Here is a 21829-nt window from a genome sequence, read left to right on the forward strand (position 1 = left end):
ACTATTTTTGATAATTATTTACTCTTACCTGCTGAGAATTTTATGTCCCAACCGTTTCGAAATTCGGAAATAAACACATCTTCATAACAGTAAAATATTCATAATCAAATATCATTCGGACCTTTTTATTCGATAATACTTTCAGTAAAACGGAAGTATTTTGCTTAGGGTAAAAATACATTTTCATGCGATTTCACGTACTTTCAGTACTTTATTTTATCAACGCCAAAAAGCGATTTAATCAAATACGATATTATTTGCGAATGATTTTCATATCATGCCAAGGAAGTTTCTCAGTAGTTCGTTTTAGACGAGAAATCAAAAGAGTAAAACGAATTTTTTCTTTAAGGAAACGCACTTTGTCCTCATACTGCAATAATAAAATGTCCATACTTCACATTCACACAACTAAATGAATTTAGATGCAAACATATAAATGACAAATTAGTTTGAGATGGAATTACAAGATTTGATTGAAGTAACTTTTGTGAACTGTTATAATAATTTTAAAAAATACAGTGTTTTTAATCAATGCCCACAGCTAAAACAAAAATTATATTTAATTTCTTTGTTTCTACAGTCATTGTAAGATACCTGTTTAAGTATTTATTCCATGCTAAAAAAAATTATTTGTAAATTAGGCGATGCTGAATTCTTTAAAAGTTGTTTCATGGGTTCAGTGCAAATTACATTTACTTTTGCAGAAGAAAATTTGTTTCGCAAATTTTTCACATACAGAAAGGTTTGCCTTGAAGGCTTTCCAGTATTTTCCAGTTTGGCACGAAAATCGCCCTCAGGTCGGCAGATGGTATGGCTGGATGTGATGTTTTTATTTATGACCCTCCCATTGTAACATCTTTCTCTAACGATCACCATTTCCCCACTACCAATTAAACGCCACAGGAGGTCGGAGGGAACGACAGTACGGAATATTCCGTCCTCAACGGTTTCGAGGTGGAAAAAGTAAGGCAGAAAAAATCGTTTGAAACACTTTCGGATTCATCAAAATCTGGCAAAATAATCCGTGCTTGATGATTTGAAAAGCCATCTTTTAATACGGAAAAATCCGTTCGTAACGCTGAGAGGGTTAATCTATATATATGCCAATTGTAATCATTTCTGATCCTGTATCAAACAACCCAATAGTCTACCAATCTCTATGTCTTTGGAAACCCTAATATCAGATTGCACAACTAAGCAGCTACCGAATCTGTCACTGGAAAATTTCAAGATGTTTTCTCCTGCTTGTCTTCTGACATAGGTTGAACCAATTTGACATAGCATAGAATTGTTGGAGGGGATCATCCTCCAATCAGGCAACACCGAAATGTCTACTGATTGCTAAACAGGAAGAGGTAGCAAAACTTATAAAGGACATTTAGGAAAGCAACATTAGTGAGCCTTCCTTGGTCCTCTGCCATTGTCCTGCTATGAATAAAAGATGGTTCAACTAGATTTTGCATTGACTATTGCTGGTTGAATGAGGTTACATAGAAAGGGAGCTACCGTATTCCTAAAATTGACAATATGCTGGACACTCTTGCTGGAAACAAATGTTTTTCAATGTTTGATTTAAAGAGTGGATATTGGCAGGTAGAGATATACCCTGATGACCAAAAAATATGCATTTACTGCTGGAGACTGACAAGAACTTGACAGTTCAAAATGATGACGTTTGGATTATGTGATGCACTGCAAGATTTGAACACCTCATAGAGGTGTATTGAGAGGGCTTTTCTATGATGCCTTATATGATATAAGGATAACATCAGAAAGAGTTTTGAAGAGCATTTAGAAAGTATTAGGAAGCTGCTTCAGAAACTGAAGGATGCCAATCTTCCAGCCTGGAACATTTCATTTCAGGCAAAGTTTTGTACGGATCCAGAAAAGTGTCGGCAATTACAGATTGGAGGCACTCCAAAAAATGTACATCAGCTGAGGAGTTTTCTGATCTTTGCACTTATCAAGAGAGATTTGTGAAGTACTTTTCTTCCATTGCAAGACCCTTCACAAGCTAACAGAGAGCAAGCAAAAGTTCTTGTGGACAAAAGAATGTAAGGATGCATTTAACAAACTGAAGGAAGCTTTAACATCTGTGACAGTCCTGATATAGCCTCAGCTAAACAAACCATTCATTTGTGACCCAGATGCAAGCAATGAGAGCATCGGTGCTGCTTTGTCCCAAGAATTACATGCTAAAGAACATGTTGTAGCTTAATAGAGCAAGTTTCTATCTAAACTGGAGAAGAATAACTGCATCACCAGAAAAGAATTGCACACCATAGTTGAAATCTTAGAATATTTCCATCATTATTCTGTCCATCATTAATCATCATGTATATCAATCATTAACATGTCATAGCATGCTAAAGCAAGTATCTATCTAAACCAGAGAGGAATTACTGTATCATCAGAAAAGAAAATTCCTGCTCTGCACAGATCATGCTTTGTTGACCTGGCTATTCAATTTCAAGAATCCCTTAGGCCAAATAGCAAGATGGATACAGAGACTCCAGGAATATGGCATCACTATCCAACATGAAACAGTATCATCACGTGGAAACGCTGCTCATCCTGTTTAAAAGACACAGTCCAGAAAGCTGCCAATATTGTTCCAGGGTTGGTAGCAGAGGTAACGATATAGCATTGGATTTCCAGGTCTGAAGTGCTACTTCAGTTACATTCCAATTAAGGAAGAAATTTTACTTTGGCTGTAATTAAAGAATTCTGAAAGACATCAACAAAACCCAAAACAGCACCTTTACATCTGTGGTTAGACAGCATGGTAGAGAGATTTAATCGAATCTTAATAATTTCTTGCCTATGATTTCCAGAAACCGGCAGGACTAAAACTGAAAGTCACCCCCATTCTTACTGGCCTAAAGCAATGCTGTCAGTGAGACTACCAACTATTTCCCATCCCAGATGCTCTTTGGTCGTGACCTTCATCTGTCTTGTGATCTCTTGTATGCTCACTCTCCTGATACACCTTCAGCGGCTGAAGAGTGCATTCAAGATGTTCAGGCACAGTTTTGCATGAGAATGAGTCAGCTTGGCAATGGCAGAGATAAGACTCAATACGACACAAGAGCTATAGGACATCGAAAAAGAATCGATTGAAGAAAGGTGAGAAGGTGTGATCGTGGAATCCGATTCAAAAAAAAATGCGCAATGAATTGGAAGTTGATCTGTCAGCACTATCCTTATCTTCAGGGCAGATGTTTTTATTTTACTTGGCTTATAATTCTTTACTAAATGTAGTATTTCATCTAGATGTACTCCGTCTTTGATATGATTTAAATCAAATTCCTTGTCATTATAATTTGCTTCCGATAGTGAAGAAAGTGACACAGAGGTTATCGAAAACGAAAAAATTTCGATTGACAAATTAGTCGGTATTCTCGACACAGCAATTATAGGACTTGAATAGCGGAACTTTGTAACTGAAGAAGAAATTATGTCTGTTTATAGAATTAAAGAGAATGTATTATCACATAAAAAACGAAGCAACTTAAACAACTTACATTGAAAGAAACGTTTAATAAAGTAAACAAATAAATATTAAGCATTTTTTTGTAAATTTTGATAGCCTTTAGATCATAATTGTTCTTTATTTCATAAATTAAAGTTTCATATTTTTAATTTTATAATTTCTGCATGCCATCTTACCAGATTTAAACTGATGATCTATAATTCGGAAAAATCGATAATCCGGAATCGCCGAAGTCCGGATTAACAACTTTTGACTGTAGTTAGTTCAAAGTGTATTCGGAGTATTGAGATATCTATGAGAGCTGTTAGATGGGCTTTGCATTGCATCGTGTTTAACTTTGTTAGTATTTTCATGTGTAACTATTGATTGTACTCTGTGATACTGTAAAGAGCTGTATCACTATTTTTGTGGAAAGTTCCAGAACTGTGAAGTGTTTCTTTTGGTAAAATAAATTTTATCAAGCTGTGTGCATTTAAACTGTTACGAACCTGTATACTTGCCACAATATATATATGAAATGTAGAATCTCATACATTATTTGTGTTGTGCAGCCGGGGCAACAGGAATATTGCTGGTTAGCTACGCTGCAATAGAAAACAGTAACATAACTGAAATTGTAAGTTTATATCTTAGGGCATGCCATTCACAGTTTGTGTATGAGTCCATACAATCATTAGAGTTGTTATTCAGGCCCATCTTTAGTCTTTTATTGGTCTTTGGAGATCTCCGGATCATTTAATTAGCTCTAGAAATATTGATTGACATTGGCACTGGAACCATTTGAGTTTTTATATCAGGATACTAAACCTCTCGTACTCTTGTTGAAAATACACATTTTGCTAGATTTTTAACATATTTTGTCACTCGCTTTTTATCTTATTAATGATAACAAAACAAAATTTAACTTCCAGCATCCATACCAGTTTTTTGTACACGATGCTGCAGAAACATAAAATGAAATTCAGAAGTTTCAACAACTGAAATTTAACTTTTTTAACTGTTGCTACAATTTACAACACAAACATATGAAAACATGAGCTCAAGGAAATGTGAAGCTATAGTACTCTACTTGTAGTATTGCCTCAATTGAGTGTTTTCCACATGAGAAAGTGCATTGAACCTGAAACTCAAGTTTGAAGGAGCCGCAGTAAAGGAAAAGGGACAGACAAGGGTCTCGGACACTGAGAAATAAGTCAACTATTCAGGGAAATGACAGGATAAAATATAAAAGAAGGATTATGGATAGTTTATTTTTTATAAATTTTGATTTATTCATGATGTAATTTAAAGTTCTTGGGTGGGTAATAGAACCTTAATTTTGACTCTTGTACAATCTCGGTTTCTTTGTGTGAAAATTTTCCCTGATGATTTCATAATTAACTTCAGATAATTTATTCACAATCTGATAAGGGCCTGAATAGGGTGGGGTCAATTTTCTAGTATTTGAGTATTCGAATTCCTTGTAAAGAACAAAATTTCCAGGTTGAAATTTAGATTCTACAAATCTGGTGTCATATCTAGTTTTATTCTTTCGGTAGTCTTTTCGGTAGCTAAAGGAAGCGTATGTATTTTGATCAATTGGAGATTCAAAAGGGAGGTTACCAAATAGTAAGTATGCTAGGGTGAACTTAGTTACCGTATGAGTGGAGTTGGTATATTCGATAACAGCTTGTTCTAGCACTTTAGTCCATGGTACTTTTTTAGAAGAATTTACTTAACATTTTAGTCAACTTACTATTGATTGATTTACTCTTTCTACTTTACCATTTTTCTGGGGATGATGAGATGAAGTTAAAAGTTGTTTAACATTATGCTTTTTAAGAATTTTTTTTATTCTAGAGGAAGTGAAGACTGCATTCCTGTCACTCAGAATATTTTCTGGGACTTGTATTTGAAATTGGCAAAATCACGAAACGTAGTTAAAGTGGGGTCGAAAAATTTTTCCTTTAAAATTTGGACTAATTCCACATATTTAGTAATTTGATGGCAGTTTTTGACATGTACGCTAAGTGCATTACCTTTTAAATATCAAGATACATTATTAAGCTTCAAAGTTTCATCTTTATCTAAATGAGTTTTGTTAAAGTACTCAAGCCATGAATTTATATCCATATCATTCTGCATGTCAAAGGGAATTATACTTGTTTCAGGTTCAGCGCTAGCTGCACTTAATGAATCATCAGGATCAAGATATATTCATTAGCCATTATTCTCTTAATAATACTTTCATAAATAAAACTAAATCAAAATAATACTCTTTTAAGTTTTCCAAAACAATATTAAAACCAAAATATATCCTTTAAATACCAAATTTAAAACACATTTATATTAAAATAATACTTAAAATTGTCAAAATGAAAAACACAATTATTAAATCAGTAATTATAATTCAATACTAATAATATCTTTTGCATCACAAATCTTTTTACTAATTGTTTCTGTTTGACTTATTGTGACGAGAATACAAGTGATGAAATCAACACAAAAATACACGTTTGCACACTCTTGATTAGGTTTTCGTAAAACACGATCACTCACCACACGAGCACACAGCTCTCGAGAGCAACACTAAATGGCGCAGATGTAGGAGGATTCCCAGCCTCAAAAGTAGGTCAGCGGTAAGAGCACATTTGATGAACGACGAATTTTCGATGTAGACACGGATCACAATTGATTCTCTGAATGTAAAAAAAAAAAAAAAAAAAAAAAAAAAAAATCTGCAGAATACCAGAACATACAGGTAACAGAAGGATGATTCTCTTGAAACGATAACGCCTAGAGAAAAATATAGGAACATAGAAGTCGCACACCGGCAAATTCATCTAAAGTGCGTAACATTTTATCCATATAATCCTTGGGGTATCTTATTTTTTAGATAATCCCTTTGAAGGTGGAATCCTGCCGGCTTTCTGAAATGTGGAATATCATACATTATTTGTGTTGTGCAGCCGGGGCAACAGGAATGAAACAAATTTTGGAATATAAAGTGATACGTTTATTTTAGCATCCATCTCGCAAGCGTTCCTCCTGTACCGATCTGATCCGAACAAGTATGGCTGGCGAAGCGCGCTTTTTCCAGCTCATGAGGAGAGCCAGTAGGCACATGACGGTAGGAAGTCTGACGTAGTAGGAGTTAAGAGAATGGGGTGAGGCAGAAGGGGGCGAGCAAGATGCCGCAAGCCTAGGAATTAGGCCAGACAAGAAGACGCCCCGCAGACGGAGCAGTACAAAGTAAAGCAATCATGAGTTTTTATGATAAGCTACTGTGAGAATATACTACATGACAGAACGAGTTTGTAGGAATACAAACTCTCCAAAGCATACATTTGCAGACATAGAGTTACAGTGAGAAAAGTGCAGTTTGCAAGATCAGATATCATATAAAAGTTTCGATGAAATAATGAAAAAAGTATTCATAAAAGCTATACACAATATATACAACTATATACAGGAATATTCTACATTATATAGGAAAGTTCAGATCTCTGGCTAGGTGGGCTGCCAGCGGTCGTAACTCTTTACCTTCCAGTAGTGGAATGTAGTCAAATACATGTAATTTTGACATGTGAGGGCATGTAACTGCTTTCTGGAAAAAGCTGGAGTTTAAGCAATGAAGATGCTCTATTACAGTTTCAATTTTCAAATCCTTGTGTAAAGTCCTATTAGATACGAAATGATGCGCATTCGTGAAGGTGCCCAGCAACTTATTCTGTGTAATTTGTAATTTAGATATGTCCCTGTCTCTAACTAATGCCCACGCAGGGGAAGTATACGTGAAGATTGGCCGTATAACAGAGATGTATAAGTGCCGTTTTCTTCTTAAGTCCAGTTTAGAGTGCTCGTTAATAAGTGGGTTAAGACTCTGAATGACTCCTAGTGTTTTTCCCCTGACATGAGTCAGGTAATCCTTCCAGGAAAATTGATCATTAATAATAACACCAAGGTAATCCTCCTGTACCTTGAGGAGAAGCCCTATTTATAGTATGTGTGCATCATGCTGCTCATCCAATCAGCGATATTAATTGAAATCACGAGGTGACGCTATCTAATCATCAGGAGTGTTCTTAAGGACTTTGTAATATGACAGATTTATGAGTTTGGCGATTTGGCGGGCGCCAACAGGTTAATATAATTTATAATAAAGAAAGGATTTCACCAAATTTAGGAACAGGGATGTAATTTAGGTAGAGAATCACCAACACATTATTAAGCAATATGATTAGAATTTAATTTAATCAATTGAATTAAAAATATCATTACATATATTTTATTAAGAAAGGGGAAAAAATATAAAAGAATCCTGAATTGCTTATAGGGATGCTGAATTCTCACAGGAACCAGACTCGTAGGCATTTTGACAACATATTGGCAGGGATCAGAATTGTAACACAAGCACTATTTTTAGTTATGATCATTATTACATGATTTACCCCAGAGCAGTTACAATTGTGTAGTGAACAATGTAATGTGCAGTATTTTACTCGAGTATTCCAAAATTTTATTTGTCTTTCAAAATAGAAATTAGAATGAAATCTTTTATTTTACAGGTAGATTTGATGACTCTGTAATTGAAGAAAGAAGACAAAGTGCTTTGCAGTTGCTTCAGTTTGCAGCTAGTTATCCACCTTTGTTTACTAGTCAAGTGTTTGTCAAGTTTTTTGAGGTAAAATGATGCTTATTATGTGTAATTAAAAAGTTATACCAAGATAAAGTGAACAAATGCATATTAAGTATGTGTGGAGTTTTTAATTTATTTTTCATTTTTAATTAAGTATTGTAATATTGAAACGATGTTGCATGTAAGTGAGCCAAAAAATTTGATGTAAATTTTAGTTGTTAATTCTGAAACTTCCATGCTATTTTGAACATTTACTTTTTATAATTATTGTTATTTAGGATGGTTACAAAATAGAAAACAGTGAATATAAAAAGAAAACAGAAGAAAAGACTGAAGTAAATATTTTGCAGCCAAGCAGATGTCTTCAGAAATCAGATGTACCTCTTTCCTCATTTAGTGGTTCTAAAACAAAAAGGTATTAAATGCCAGCAAATAAGTGCATTATTGTTATGCTATTCTTGTTTGTCAACACAGGTTTTTGTATTTGGTGCTGTTAATTTTCTTTGGTTATTTTATAGAAATGACCTTGTTAAACAATATTTTTAACATTTTATGTAATTAATGTACGTTGTTTTATGTATGTTGTTAAATGTAGCTTCTCTTTTTTAAATGTAATTATAAGCTTCAAAGCATACGGGAAGTATCACCATATCCATTTACCATTTTTACGCAATTTCCCTTTTTCATTTAAATGGCAGATCTAGCCTCATGTTTTAAGTGCAAAAAATATTTAAACACTATTCCCCCCCCCAAAAAAAAAAGATATTTTGCAAAAGTAAATACGTAAAAAAATATAAACCGGAATGCCGTATAAAGATTTGCGCTATAAAAATGAACAGCAGCAAACAAATAGAATATCAGAATTTCAATATTTTTATTACATACTTCTCAGATAAAAAGCATTTCAGTTATAAAATATCTAAATAAAATTATCAAATCTGTAAGATCATGCATATTTAATTTCATTCTGTTTTAATAGTAGTGAATTTGTTTTATACTGAGATATTGAAAAATGAAAATGCACAAAACTATGAATCAGCTTTTAACTCAGATTTAAGTAGGCACATTAATGGATTTTAATAGACAAATTTTTTATATTATTTCTGTCATTGCTAATTTTTCTATCCCCACAATTATTTATTAGATCACCTATAATTATTAGCATATATTCCAATTCCCTCCCTTTTTGTATTTGTTTATGTTTTGGTTTTTTATTAAAAAGGGGCTGTTTCTGGACATGCTCTAAAATCTTAATCTGCTGTATTCATTGAAAAGTTTAAATTTTATATTTTTGACTTCATAATTATTTTTAGATGATTTATCTTGAGAAGGAACAAAATCACATTCACTGAAATTGAGTGAAAAATATGCAATAAAAACTAAGGAACTGTTTTTTCTCTTTTCAGTTTTTCAGAAAAAGGGAGATTTTTGCCAAATTTCACAAAAGATTCAAATTATTTAATGATGACATAATATGTTAAGACTATTTGTCCCAGAGAGATGCCTTCATGGAAGATTTTCTATGAGTATTGGCTCATGTTATATACAGAGATAACTATGAAAGCACAAATAAAATCAGCCCATTCGTCTGAATTTGAACCTATTAATTTTCAGCAATTTTATCCACTTGGCCGCTAATGAACACAAATATAAAGAAAATCAGCTAATCTTTGGAATATAGTAACAGGTAGTTTGGCAACATTTTGGTCAGGTGATAAAGGTTATTAGCTAGGACTTGAGCAATGTACATGGATAAAGTGAAGAGTGTGCGCAATGCCATTTTTGTGCAATTCTGGGCTATTTTTTTAAGTGAAAATAGGTCGACGTGTACATGGATGATACCGTGTATGTGCAATTCTTAAAAACGCGGCAAGCAGTGGGCGATTCTGCACTTTCTCTCAATTTTGCACCTAATCTTTGTCGTGATTAAGCACTTTTGTTCCATAAAAGTTATAGCATAAGCGTAATTCGGCTAGCAGATTGTTGGAAAAAAATGTTGAGTAAAAAATAAAAAAAAATAAAAAAACCTTTACTTTGTGAAAACAAAATGGTGTTCAAACAAAAACTAGCAGGTTGCTGTAACAGGGTTGGTCGCCAAATTTTCGCCAAAAAATCGCCAAGTTACCATAATCCAAAGATTAACCAGAAGATCTACTGTTTATTAATATTCACGTATAGCACATGTATAACTGATGATGATATTCATCAACCTTCACTTAAATAAAAAACGGTCTAAAAAACAACAGAAAATATTTTTATAATAACTTCTGAATTTCATGTTTACCAGTAAAAGAAAAGGTTAGGTTATTTTAATCTGGCAAAGCCATAAGTGCTATCTGCCTAAGAGGAAGGATGCCTTCGTGGAGGACTTGCTGAGAGAAACTGACTTATTTTTACATTACACGTGGGGTAAACCTTGGAAATTCTCTCAGAGCCAGTCCACACACCAAATATGTAGCAAACTTTTTTACCTGGGTTTGATACCAAGTGGGGTCAAACTACCAGTATTCTCCAATCATAACCTATCAGCTACTGGTTGTGCCAGCAAAAGAAGAGAAGCTTTGTAATGTTTTCATGCAACTGCTAAAAGTAACTTATTTTTGTAATGATTTTCCTTTTAACATTTGATGATGAAATATCCTCATATATTCATTAAGCCAAACAAAGAACTGACTAAAATCAAACCCACAAACCCAAAAAAGAGGAAAACTGTAAATAATATCCTTTGATGATGCTAGGATACACACACACACACACTGGTTAATACCATTGAAAAAAGATTTATTCAGCTCAAATTGTGTTTTAACTGATATGCAATTGTAATGAAAATACACTGTGGTTAATCTTTTGAATTTAAAATATTTTTTTAAAATACTCTATCATTCAATCACTTGATGATGCTTAGTTTCAATCTCTTGTATCCAGTTACTTGATAATTTAAAAAAAAAAAATGTCAGAAATATAATTGAGGCTTTATAAAGTGGATTGTTACAGGCAACATAATTTGATTATTAGAAGTAAAATATAGTTGTCAGGGTTGAAAAAGATATAATCATAAAGGCGTTGAAATTGATTTCATCAACCATAATTAATACAGTTGATGAGTCTGGTCAATTTCTGTGAGACAGTTGCACAATTCATGTGATGACAGCAGGGTGGCAAGTGTCACTTTTCTAACTAGCTCAACGCAAATTTCAGCTAATAGTATCACAGAGTTCATATTTTACATATTTTTTAAACTAACATTACAGCAATTAAAACAAAAGGGAATGGAAAAAAAAGTTCCATGCATATATAAAACATTTTTATTTAATGTTTTGATCTAGGGAGCCATTCTTGAAGTGAAGTCAAATATAATTCATGGAAATTCTCCATCAGCATTGAAGCCATTTATTTCTGAGCAAACAAATTTAAACATGATGAAACATGTACTAAAAATAAAAGGCATTACTGGAAACCCAGTTAGAGCCATCACAACATATATTGTTGAAAAATTCCATGCTATTATAATAAAAGTCATTTCTGGAAACTCAGAGCCATCACAACATATATTGTTGAAAAATTCCATGCTATTATTTGGAAAACTGGCAAATGAAAGTAAATACAGGGTTTGTCCAGGAAGTAACGAGCCCCGCTTGACCATGAAGCGATTGTACAACGCTGAGCAGTGCTACCAATGCAAAGGAGTGGGAGGAACCTTAAGCTTTCCAGCAGAACCTAGGTTAATCGTCTTTGTGCTCTTATCAAGTCAGGAAGTGCTGCAGCATGAACCACTGGAAGTTCAAAGTAGTTTTTAGTAATGCTTAGCTTCAATTCATAGAACTTTTGCGTCAAAGTTGAGTGAAAATTTTATAGCATTCAAGAGAATTTTTCAAATATTACTTTTTTTTGCTTTAAATATCATTCATTCTGGAATTTTTTTTTTTTTTTTTTTTTTTTTTTGTGTGTGTGTGTGTGTGTGTGTGTGTGTGTGTTCTAGCGGTTTTGGTTTACTTCTTGTACAGAGTAAAGGAAATATTGTAATCACAAAAAATTCTGGGTTTAATATTTCAACAAAAATATCCATTTTGACTGCTATTGAATGCAATTAAACAATGTTTTTGCGCTACATCTCTACGTAAGGATAGGATAAAGCCCTCTTTTTTCTCAAACAAACAATAAAACTGATTTAAAATAGGTTCAGAAGAATTTTTTTTTTTTTTTTGTGGCGTCTGTACATACGTATGCATGTATCTCGCGTAACTGAAAAACGAGTAGTGTCAGAATAGTGAAATTTTGTATATATGACTGCTATTATATACAGTTGTGCACCTCCCTTTTTGTTTGCAATCGGCCGCATCAAAAGTATATAAATATATACCCACTGTGTTACTCGGCTCTGTGGGCTCAGTTTTTTATTTTCTTGTATGAAGTAAAAAGGAAATATTGTAATCACAAAAAAATTTGGGTATACTATTTTGACAAAAATATCCATTTGACTGCCATCTAATGCAATTTGACAATATTTTTGCGTGACATCTGTACATAAGGACAGAGTAAAGGACTCTTTTTCCCCAAAAAATTATAAAACTGATTTAAGATGAATTTGAAAGAGATTTTTTCACGTACTCACATGTATCTCACATAACTCAAAAATGAGTAGCCTCAGAACATTGAAATTTTGTATATAGGACTGTTATAACATGTAAATATGCACCTCCCATTTAGGTTACAATCACCGCTCTGCATTTTTTGCTTTAAAAATGGTTGAATTATATTGTTCTGGTTAAGATTCTTATGCCTTTAGTTAACCTGCATGCAATAATAGTGGAATTACCAACAATTTAAAAGTTTTCTAAGTGCAGCTAAGCCTAATTTTTGTTTAGCATATCAGCCATATTTGTTTACATTTATAACTTAGCAGAATAGTGGATTTGTTGGCAATCTAGAGAAAATAAGCTTTACAACAAGAAAGTAAAGTCTTTTATTATTACAAATTAAATTATGCTCAATTCATTCTGAAATTATCATTTAAGTTATTAGCTTATTTTGCATAGAAAATGTAATTTTAATTGTAAAATTTGTTTTAACTGTGCTTGGTGTTTTATGTTTTTCTATATCTTTCAATTTTTAACGAAAATATTTTGAATTTTTATGTATTTTTGCCTTGTTGCGAACTGAGAACTGAATTAATTAGTAGCACATGTGCTTCAGGTAAGCGGCACTGAATCGTCTGTGAAAAACTGTTTCTGTTTTATAAGTTTAATTTCTTTTATACATCGCTTTAGATTTATTGTAGTTTTTGAATAAAATATGTGGTAATTCTTCAGATGATATAATTTTTTTGCACTCTGAGTTATAAAATGAGTGAGATGTAATGTTGTTAAGTGAACCTAGTGCCGAAGTGTCGCTATGAAAAATAAATATAGTGAACTTCAAAGAGTGCATTTATTCAATTGTGGTTTATGCGGTATCGACGAAGTAGATTTGAAACAGCTTTAGTATAGCCTACTCAGAATTTTAACCAAAAAGTATTGCCAAGAATGGTGATAAATGATATGATGTGGCAACACACACCGGTTTATGAACCCATACTATTCGGCAAACGCAATGTAAATAACCATAAATTTCTGATTTATAAAGTGGTTGGAGTTACGGTTTCAGCTAACATAGTGGTCATTTACATTTATTCAATTTCAATACAAATTACCGAGATATCCATTTACTTAAAGTTAAATGCACGTGTCTCTGTATTCTTACTTTTCCATAATTTTTAATAGCTTTCTCTTAAAATTTGTCTCGTGCTACATCGCATAGGGAAATACATTTTTAATTAGAATTCTACTCAAATTAACTATCTAAACACAAAATTTGTAACACTATTTTCGGCAATTGTTTAATGCTCAGATATCATGGAGAATGCTGTTCTGGATATAAGATTTTTGCATTTAGTTATGAATTGCTCTAAACCTGCTGTTAGTGATGTTATAATTAAGTATCAGGAGATTTTAAAGGAAAATTTAAGTTGGGAATTTTCAAACAAGCATTAAAGTTTGGGAAAGGCAGGCATTCTAAACAGATATTTTATGTACGAGTATTTTTATGTACGATATTTTATGTACGTATGAATTAACAAGAGAGTATGAACTTTTTTTTTGATGGATTGTGGATTATTGAAGGATAAAGTTTGTTGTGAAAAATGTAAGATACCATGCAAAGGTACACTAGGGAGAGCCAAGCAGAGGTGATATTTTTTGGTAATGATATAATTTTTACGCACTCTGAGTTATAAAATCAATGAGATGTAATGCTGTTCAGTGAGCCTAGACCGAAATGTTGCTGTGGTAAATAAATATAGTAAACTTTAAAGAATGCGTTTATTCTGTTGCGGTTTATGCGCTTTCAATGAAGTAGATTTAATGCAAAATTCATTAACTATTGATTCAATATATTTAAATGAGATGCAGGAAAATTGCATATAATTTAATATTCCGTACAAGGAAGTTGTGTACACATCAGAATTTTTTATTCTTATTTTTTGGTGAATTGTGCATTTTTTTTGCTTTAAAAATCATTGAATTATGTTGTTTTTATCTTCCAGTTAAGGTTTTTATGCCTTTAGTTAATCTGCATGTGATAGTTGTAGAATTGTCAACAATTTAAAAGTTGGTTATGTGTGGCTAAGCCTAAATTTTGTTTACCATAACAGCCATATTTGTTTATATTTGAAACTTAGCAGAATAGTGAATTCAGTTTCTGCATCTTCAGTATCTTTTTGCCAAGTGGGACCAAAAATTAAACTTTCATTTTTGTGCACCGAAAAGTCTGCCTTGTTGCTTGCTGGGCAAATTGCTTGTTTTTTTGTAGAAACTCTAATTTTAATTGTAATTTTTTTATTGTTTTAACTGTATTTGATGTTCTATTTTTTCCTATATTTTAAAATTTTTAATGAAGATATTTTGAGGTTTTTATGTATTTTTGCCCCATTGTCAACCGAGAATAGAAGTAATTGAATGAGAAATATGTCTCTAATGAGTTTTGAGGAAATAAGCGTTTCATGTTAGTAGTAAATAATGTTGCGAGTCTGTCTCGGACAAATTAAAATGTTTGCGAGTAGCATATGCGGATTAGGTAAGCGGCGCTGAATCATCTGTGAAAAACTGTTTCTTTTTTATTTGTTTAATTTCTTTTATACATTGTTCTAGATTTATTATAATATTTGGATAGAATATGTGGCAACAGTTAGATAATTCTTCAGATATAATTTTTGTGTATTCCGAGTTATAAAATGAATGAGATGTAATGCTGTTTAGTGAATCTATCAAAGTGTTGCTATGGTAAGTAAATATAGTGAATTTTAAAGAGTACATTTATTCTGTTGGAGTTTATGTGCTATTGATGAAGTAGATTTAATTCAATTCAATAAGTTTAAATGAAATGCAAGAAAAATGTATAATTTAATATTCCATAAAGAGGAAGTCATGTGGTGTACATCAGATATTTTTTTAAGTAGTTTATATAACTTATAAAGGATTTGGAAGAGACAGTTATTTCTATGAATGAAATTTATTGACGTTTTTTACTATATATGATGTATGTTTTCTGTTTGATTATTCTATAATATTATAAAATTATTATCATTATAGCTTAGAAACCAACTGTAAGGAATCAAATAATTCATTGGGAGGAACATGGCAACATCATCAGGTTCCAGATAATATTAGTTTGGGCTCTCATTGTACAGATGATGATGATGATCATACTACATTTACTGATGATGACAGTATAATATCTAGGCCATCTTTTAACTTATTTGAATTTGATCCTTTGCTTGAATCAAAAGATGATGGATCAGAACAGGCCAAATCTCCTTTAACTGTAGATAATGTGTGCAACAATTGGCTGTTATCTGCATTAGAATCATGTAGCACTTCCAATACTGAAAAAGATATTGAAGGCATGCTTGAATTTCCTACACCATTTGATGATTTTGAAAATATTGATGAAGCTCTAACTCCATCAAATAAATCTACATCTTCATTTAATTTAAACTCAGGTATACTTTTCATTATATTTCATCATTACTCAGTCTTAATTCAATTTTGAGGCAAAATTAAATAGAGCTTTTATATATAAAAGGTGATGGGCAAAGTTTTACACTTTATCTCCTTATGATAAGTGCTTAAATAAAACCATTCTTTAAATAATAAGTAACTAATCTTTATTAAACAACATTGTAGTAATTAAACCTGCTTAAGTTTGTTTTGACTTCATTAGTTTTAACTATAGCTGCTACAATAAATTTTTTATTATGTAATTATCTTTTAATTGTATGTAATATATTAAATAAATTTGTATTTTTTATAAATTTTAGATATATTCCATATATGCTCATGTAATTTCCATATCTAGGAAGGGATGTAAGAAAAAATACTGATCTCTACACTAGTATTTTGATTTCTCTATTTCTGTATATAACCACTGAATATGTATCTCGCTTGTAACAGAATATGTATCTCGCTTGTAACATCTCGCTTGTAACTCCTGATACTTCCTTGGTAACAGAGGCTTTTGCTATCAAAATTAATTTTCGCCATTGACAAGGGCATCATTAGAAAAAGGATTACAATAATGGATTTTTCAAAGGTAACTGAGTGTGTAAAACTGAAGATTATTTAAAGGGGAAAGAATCCTGTTCATGGTAGTAAAAAAAAAAAAAGATGAAGTTCATCAAAAAATACAAATAACTGCAGTAGAATTCCAGAAGTCTGCAAAGCTTAGGACCAGAGTTTGTGCAGATTTTAAGATTTTGCGTATTTCAGGACAGAAAAGATATAGCATAATATTCGGACCAAAAGTGCAAAATGCGTATTAGATACATTTAATGAAATTATTATATACATTATTGCACTAATTTATTATATGCATTAAATTATTATTACATATATAAATTGATTATATTATTCATTGTATTATATGTACACAGCATCGAGGTTTGCCAATTTCGTCTCATGCAAAGATTTCCGGTGTTTGAATCACTGTTGCTGTAAAATTTCAACAGCTTTTTTTAAATTTTTCCGTATATCATACACAATCATGTCGCAATTCCATACCATTCTGCTATAAATCGAGTAGGAGCACCTGCTTCCATCTTTTGCAAGAATTTGCACTTTTTGCATGTTTGCGTTTTTCAGCATTGCAAGCAGTAAAATCATGAGTTCATTTCTTATCTGTCATTGTATTAAAAAGGGCTGAATCTTTAAATAATCAATCAATAAATCTTTGTCTAACATTCACTAAAATGTGAGGCTGAGCATTGTCATGATAAAAGAAAGCACCTCTGCGATTCGTCATTTCAGTGTGCTTTGCTTCGATTTATGCGTCTGGAAGCTGCCATCTGGAAACATTTTTCAGAATTTGTCTGATTTGGTAGCAATAATTCATAATTTACAAGCTGGCTGCAACCAAAGCAAAATTCTATGTACACCTGAAAAGAAAATGCATAAGACATTTTAGCATAAATAAAATCAGTTCTTTCATTCCAAGAAACAACCAATTTGTAGATAATTTTTTTATTGCCAAATCAGGAAACAAAAACTTTTGACACTTCAGGTTAACATATATATATATAACATCATGATTTACATTTAATAGAATATAACAACTTTTTCTCATTATCAATAAAAGAATTAACATGGCATTAGCATACTGTGTTAGTTATCCTAACCTGAAACAAAAAAATTGCCAACAGCAGCTATTTATTTAAAAGACTTACATTAATGAAAAATTTTGACATGCAATGATGTCACATGCAATAGTGTGCTTTCTCCAATGTCAGAATATGACATTATATAATAATAACATATTTGATGATTGGCAATGCTGTTTTTATTTCATATTTTGTAAAATGTACAAATTTTTTATTAACATATTTGACGATTTGAAATCGAGCAGTGGTAACACTTTTCAAAATAAAGCATTTTTATCTCCAGCAACTCCAGAGACTTTTGCTACAAAAATCAGAGAAAAATTGTTTTCAGAATTTTTAATCAATATTTCAGCTGATTAAAGTCATATGAAGATGAGAATGATCAAAGCAGTTTCCTACAAATTTTTGGAAGCTGAGGGTACCTCTCTCGATTCTCTGCCATTCTGGATAAGATGATGCCACAAACAAACAAACAGACATGTACAGATTTTAGTAGTACAGACAGTTCATTTGTAGTTCCACCATACTGAAAGCATTCGTTTTTTGGGATACAGTCTCGATGTTATTGAAGGAGGTTAATTTGCTTTACTCAAGATTTTTTTCCCACTTGAAGCATTATTGGATAGTATCCATTTCTCATCTCTAGTCATGAGCTGGTTTGAAAATAATCTTCTTTATTTTGTTTCAGAAAAGAATCATGCTAATATTCAAGTAAGCATATTATACTCTGTCAAAGTATAGCACATCTGTACATTGTAGTACTTATATACACAGTCTTCTTCAAATGATTATGTAGTGTACTTTTTAGGGTATTTAGTGTGTTTAAATAGTTCCTAAACTGTATAACATGGTAACTATTATGTCCTTGTTTACAGAGGTTGGTCCTCCATAGCGAGCATCATCTCCAATGTTGAAATTTCCATAGTTAAGCTTTTCAAACCACATTCAGACTGTGTCATCAGAAACAGTATTATGTCCATACACAATACACGTTTTAGAAGCAATCCCAGGAGAATTTTTTTAAAAAATAAAAGTGCATAATATGATAAAAATGAACTTCATTATTTGCACTGCACTGAAAAAAAAAATTATTCTACGACATATACTGAAATTATGCAACATGAGTTGAAAATACCATATTTACATATTTGCTTCAATCAAGGTCACTGCTTATTAGCAGGAACAAAATAATTAAAAGATAATGTACTTTGATTTGAAAGACCACAGAACTTTTCAGGTAACTAATATTTAAATAAAATAATAAGTTATTGAACTTAATGTGAACTAAGAACTGTATGACCAATATAATAGCTGAACCTAGGAATTTGTGTTGAAATTTTTGTATAAAAAGTTTGGTTATTACACTGGTACATGTTATGTCAAGAAATCAAACTTATAAGTGTTAAAAAAAATGTGGACATTACACAAGCATATATGGAGTTACAAAAGCAAATTCGTAAGTATTAAATACTTTTTGTTCTGAAAAAATTTTGTTAAAAATCATTTAGGTTCTGGCAATAATCAACACTTCACATTTGATTCTCCTGTATCTGCATCAGTTGAAACTTGTGATGTAATGGAATTTGATCCTTTAGTTTCTCAACAAAATATTATTAAAGAAGCAGAAAATGATGTTTGTAATAGTGATGAATTTGCAATGACACCTGATGCTTATAAAGGTGAAGCAGCACATCGACCTTCATATATAATATATGCCTCCAAATATGTATTGCATGCTCAAGAAGCAGAAGAAAGTGGTAAATATCCTGAAGCTTTTGATTCATATAAAAAGGCCATTGATGTACTTTTGCAGGGTATTAAAAGTAAGTAATATTTATGTTTTTGTCATATTTTTTTATTCAAAATGTGACTAAGAAACTAATTTTTAATACTCTTAATAAAGTATTATTCAGTGATACAAAGCTACATTAAGTTTAATTTATTTAACATTAAGCAACTAAAAAGTATTCAATACCTTCTACAATGTGCGAATTGCTAACAAGAGGTATCATCACATTTCATTTTTTAGAATAGTGTTTTTACTGCAAAACTATGCAGCCAAATCAACTAGACAAAATTCAATAATGCACATGTAAATAAATATTAATGTAAGGAAAAAGGCAAAATACATTTCAAGGAAACAATATAAAACAAAAGTATAAAATAAACTTGAGTTTATAATATTAACACTTCCACTTGAACTCAATTTATAGATAAATGTTCATGATACTCTTAGAGTTTCAAAATGCTTCCTTGATTTTGTAAAAATATCAGCAAGTTGTTCATTGCCACAGATATGATCAACAAGGAGTCATGATTTAGAACTTTGTCAAAGTGATGCCTAAAATCTATGTGTTTAGTTCCTAGATGATATTCTAGGCTTTTAGTCAGGCAAACAGCACTTCCATTGCCATCTTGTAGTGATGGAAATACTTTAGAGAAGCTATGCCCTCAAATAGCCACTTCAGTTATTACATCTTTGGTAACCTCACTAGCTGCAACATACTCTGCTTCAGTGGTGCTTAAAGAAACACACTGTTGGCATCAGCTTATCCAGCTGATAGCTCCACCTCTGTATTTAAATACCATGCCAGACGTTGACTTTCAAGTACGTCTTCAGTGGTGCACACTGTTGCCATCACCTCCACCACTATATTTAAGTACCATGCCAGACACTGACTTTCGAGTACAATTATATTGTTCCCATAATTAGCATCACAATCTGCTTCCAGGATTCCAGGTTTGAAAGCTTTTTGAATTCTTATTCCAAAATTCATTTTTCCATTAACATATTTTAAGACTCCGATCAGCCTTCTCCAAATTCGGCGACTCCAAGGACGATTGAAAATCGTTTTCGTTGTGCACGATTCTCAAAAGTATCTGATTCTTTGGCATCAAAAAAAGTGGAGAAGGAGGATATTGTAACGAGCCTACACTTAATAAAATGTCTGAGAAAGTTTCTGTATTATTTGACTGTCCTATATTATCCGAAGAATTCATTGCAGTAGATAATGATAATGTGTGTACAGCCCCAATTATGGCAGACAAAGATATTTTGGAATTTGTTCAAAGCTAAAAAAATATCATTGATGCAGATTCCGGCGACGAAAATGAAATGAATAATGCAGCTCCTATTAACACGTCATCCGAAATGAGGAACATTATAAAAACATGTGCAGTGTAGACGCACATTCCAATGGTGAAATGACTAAGTAATGGACAACATTGAACAATTTATTAACAATTTGATGCTAAAAAGGACCATGCAAAGAAAAATAGCAGTTCATTTTCCAAAAACTCAATAAATGTTTTGTTTTTCAAAAAACTTGAAAATTTTGTATTAAATTTTAATACGTTTTTGTGGATGTTTTTGTTTTATTCATTTTTATTAAATACATGCATATATACATATCTATGTAATAAATATATGTTTATATATGTAAGAAAAAGAATATGTAAAAAATTAAATTAGCTGCGTAAATTAATTTCCCTTCTCTATTCTAAAAATAGCAACATCTATTTGCACTGCGTCATTTCAAGAAAAATCTTATGTCATATGACTCTTACATAATTATGATGATGTAAGCAGAACTAAAACTCTTAACAGCCAATAATAATTTTACAGCAATATTAACCATCCAATCAGAATGCTTTGAGAACCAAAACTAACTCAATCTGACTTAAGATTTCATCCTGAACATTACGCACTTGCTTTCCATGAATTGGCCTCTCCAGACTGCAGTCTGTCTGCTCTTTCCTTCTTTGCAAATTTAGCTAAAATGTAAAATCTCTTGGAATAGGCACAATTAATGTACCAACTTGATTGTTCGCCGCAACATGTTTGTTAAAATAAGAAATGAAGATTTAAATCTGCATTCGCCTCCAATTTCCTGCTCATTATATCTATGTATTCTAATAAACTTAAATATTGTTGAATATGTTTTTTTTTTTTTTTTTTTTTTTTGGTACTATTCTGTTTTGAGGACTAAAAAAATTGCAGCAAAAATGTATGCAGAAAAGTGCCAAATCT

General features: G+C 31.9%; 1 protein-coding gene across 3 annotated transcripts in view; it reads left to right on the plus strand.

Annotated features, from left to right (window-relative positions):
• Nucleotides 1-21829, plus strand: part of LOC118198543 (ribosomal protein S6 kinase-like 1) — a 190397-nt gene that overhangs the window by 68597 nt on the left and 99971 nt on the right. For all 3 annotated transcript variants that reach the window (XR_015043533.1, XM_085825493.1, XM_085825494.1), the window contains exons 4-7: nt 8041-8156; nt 8390-8526; nt 15737-16146; nt 19308-19622. Coding sequence is in view for 2 of the 3 variants with exons in the window: in XM_085825493.1 (XP_085681619.1) it covers nt 8041-8156; nt 8390-8526; nt 15737-16146; nt 19308-19622 (978 nt within the window). In the remaining variant the exon portion in view is untranslated. The remainder of the gene's footprint in view (nt 1-8040; nt 8157-8389; nt 8527-15736; nt 16147-19307; nt 19623-21829) is intronic.

The sequence above is a fragment of the Stegodyphus dumicola genome, chromosome 10 (genome assembly GCF_044657685.1).
Source record: "Stegodyphus dumicola isolate Sdum_Otavi_A_Nest chromosome 10, ASM4465768v1".
NCBI lineage: Eukaryota > Metazoa > Arthropoda > Arachnida > Araneae > Eresidae > Stegodyphus > Stegodyphus dumicola.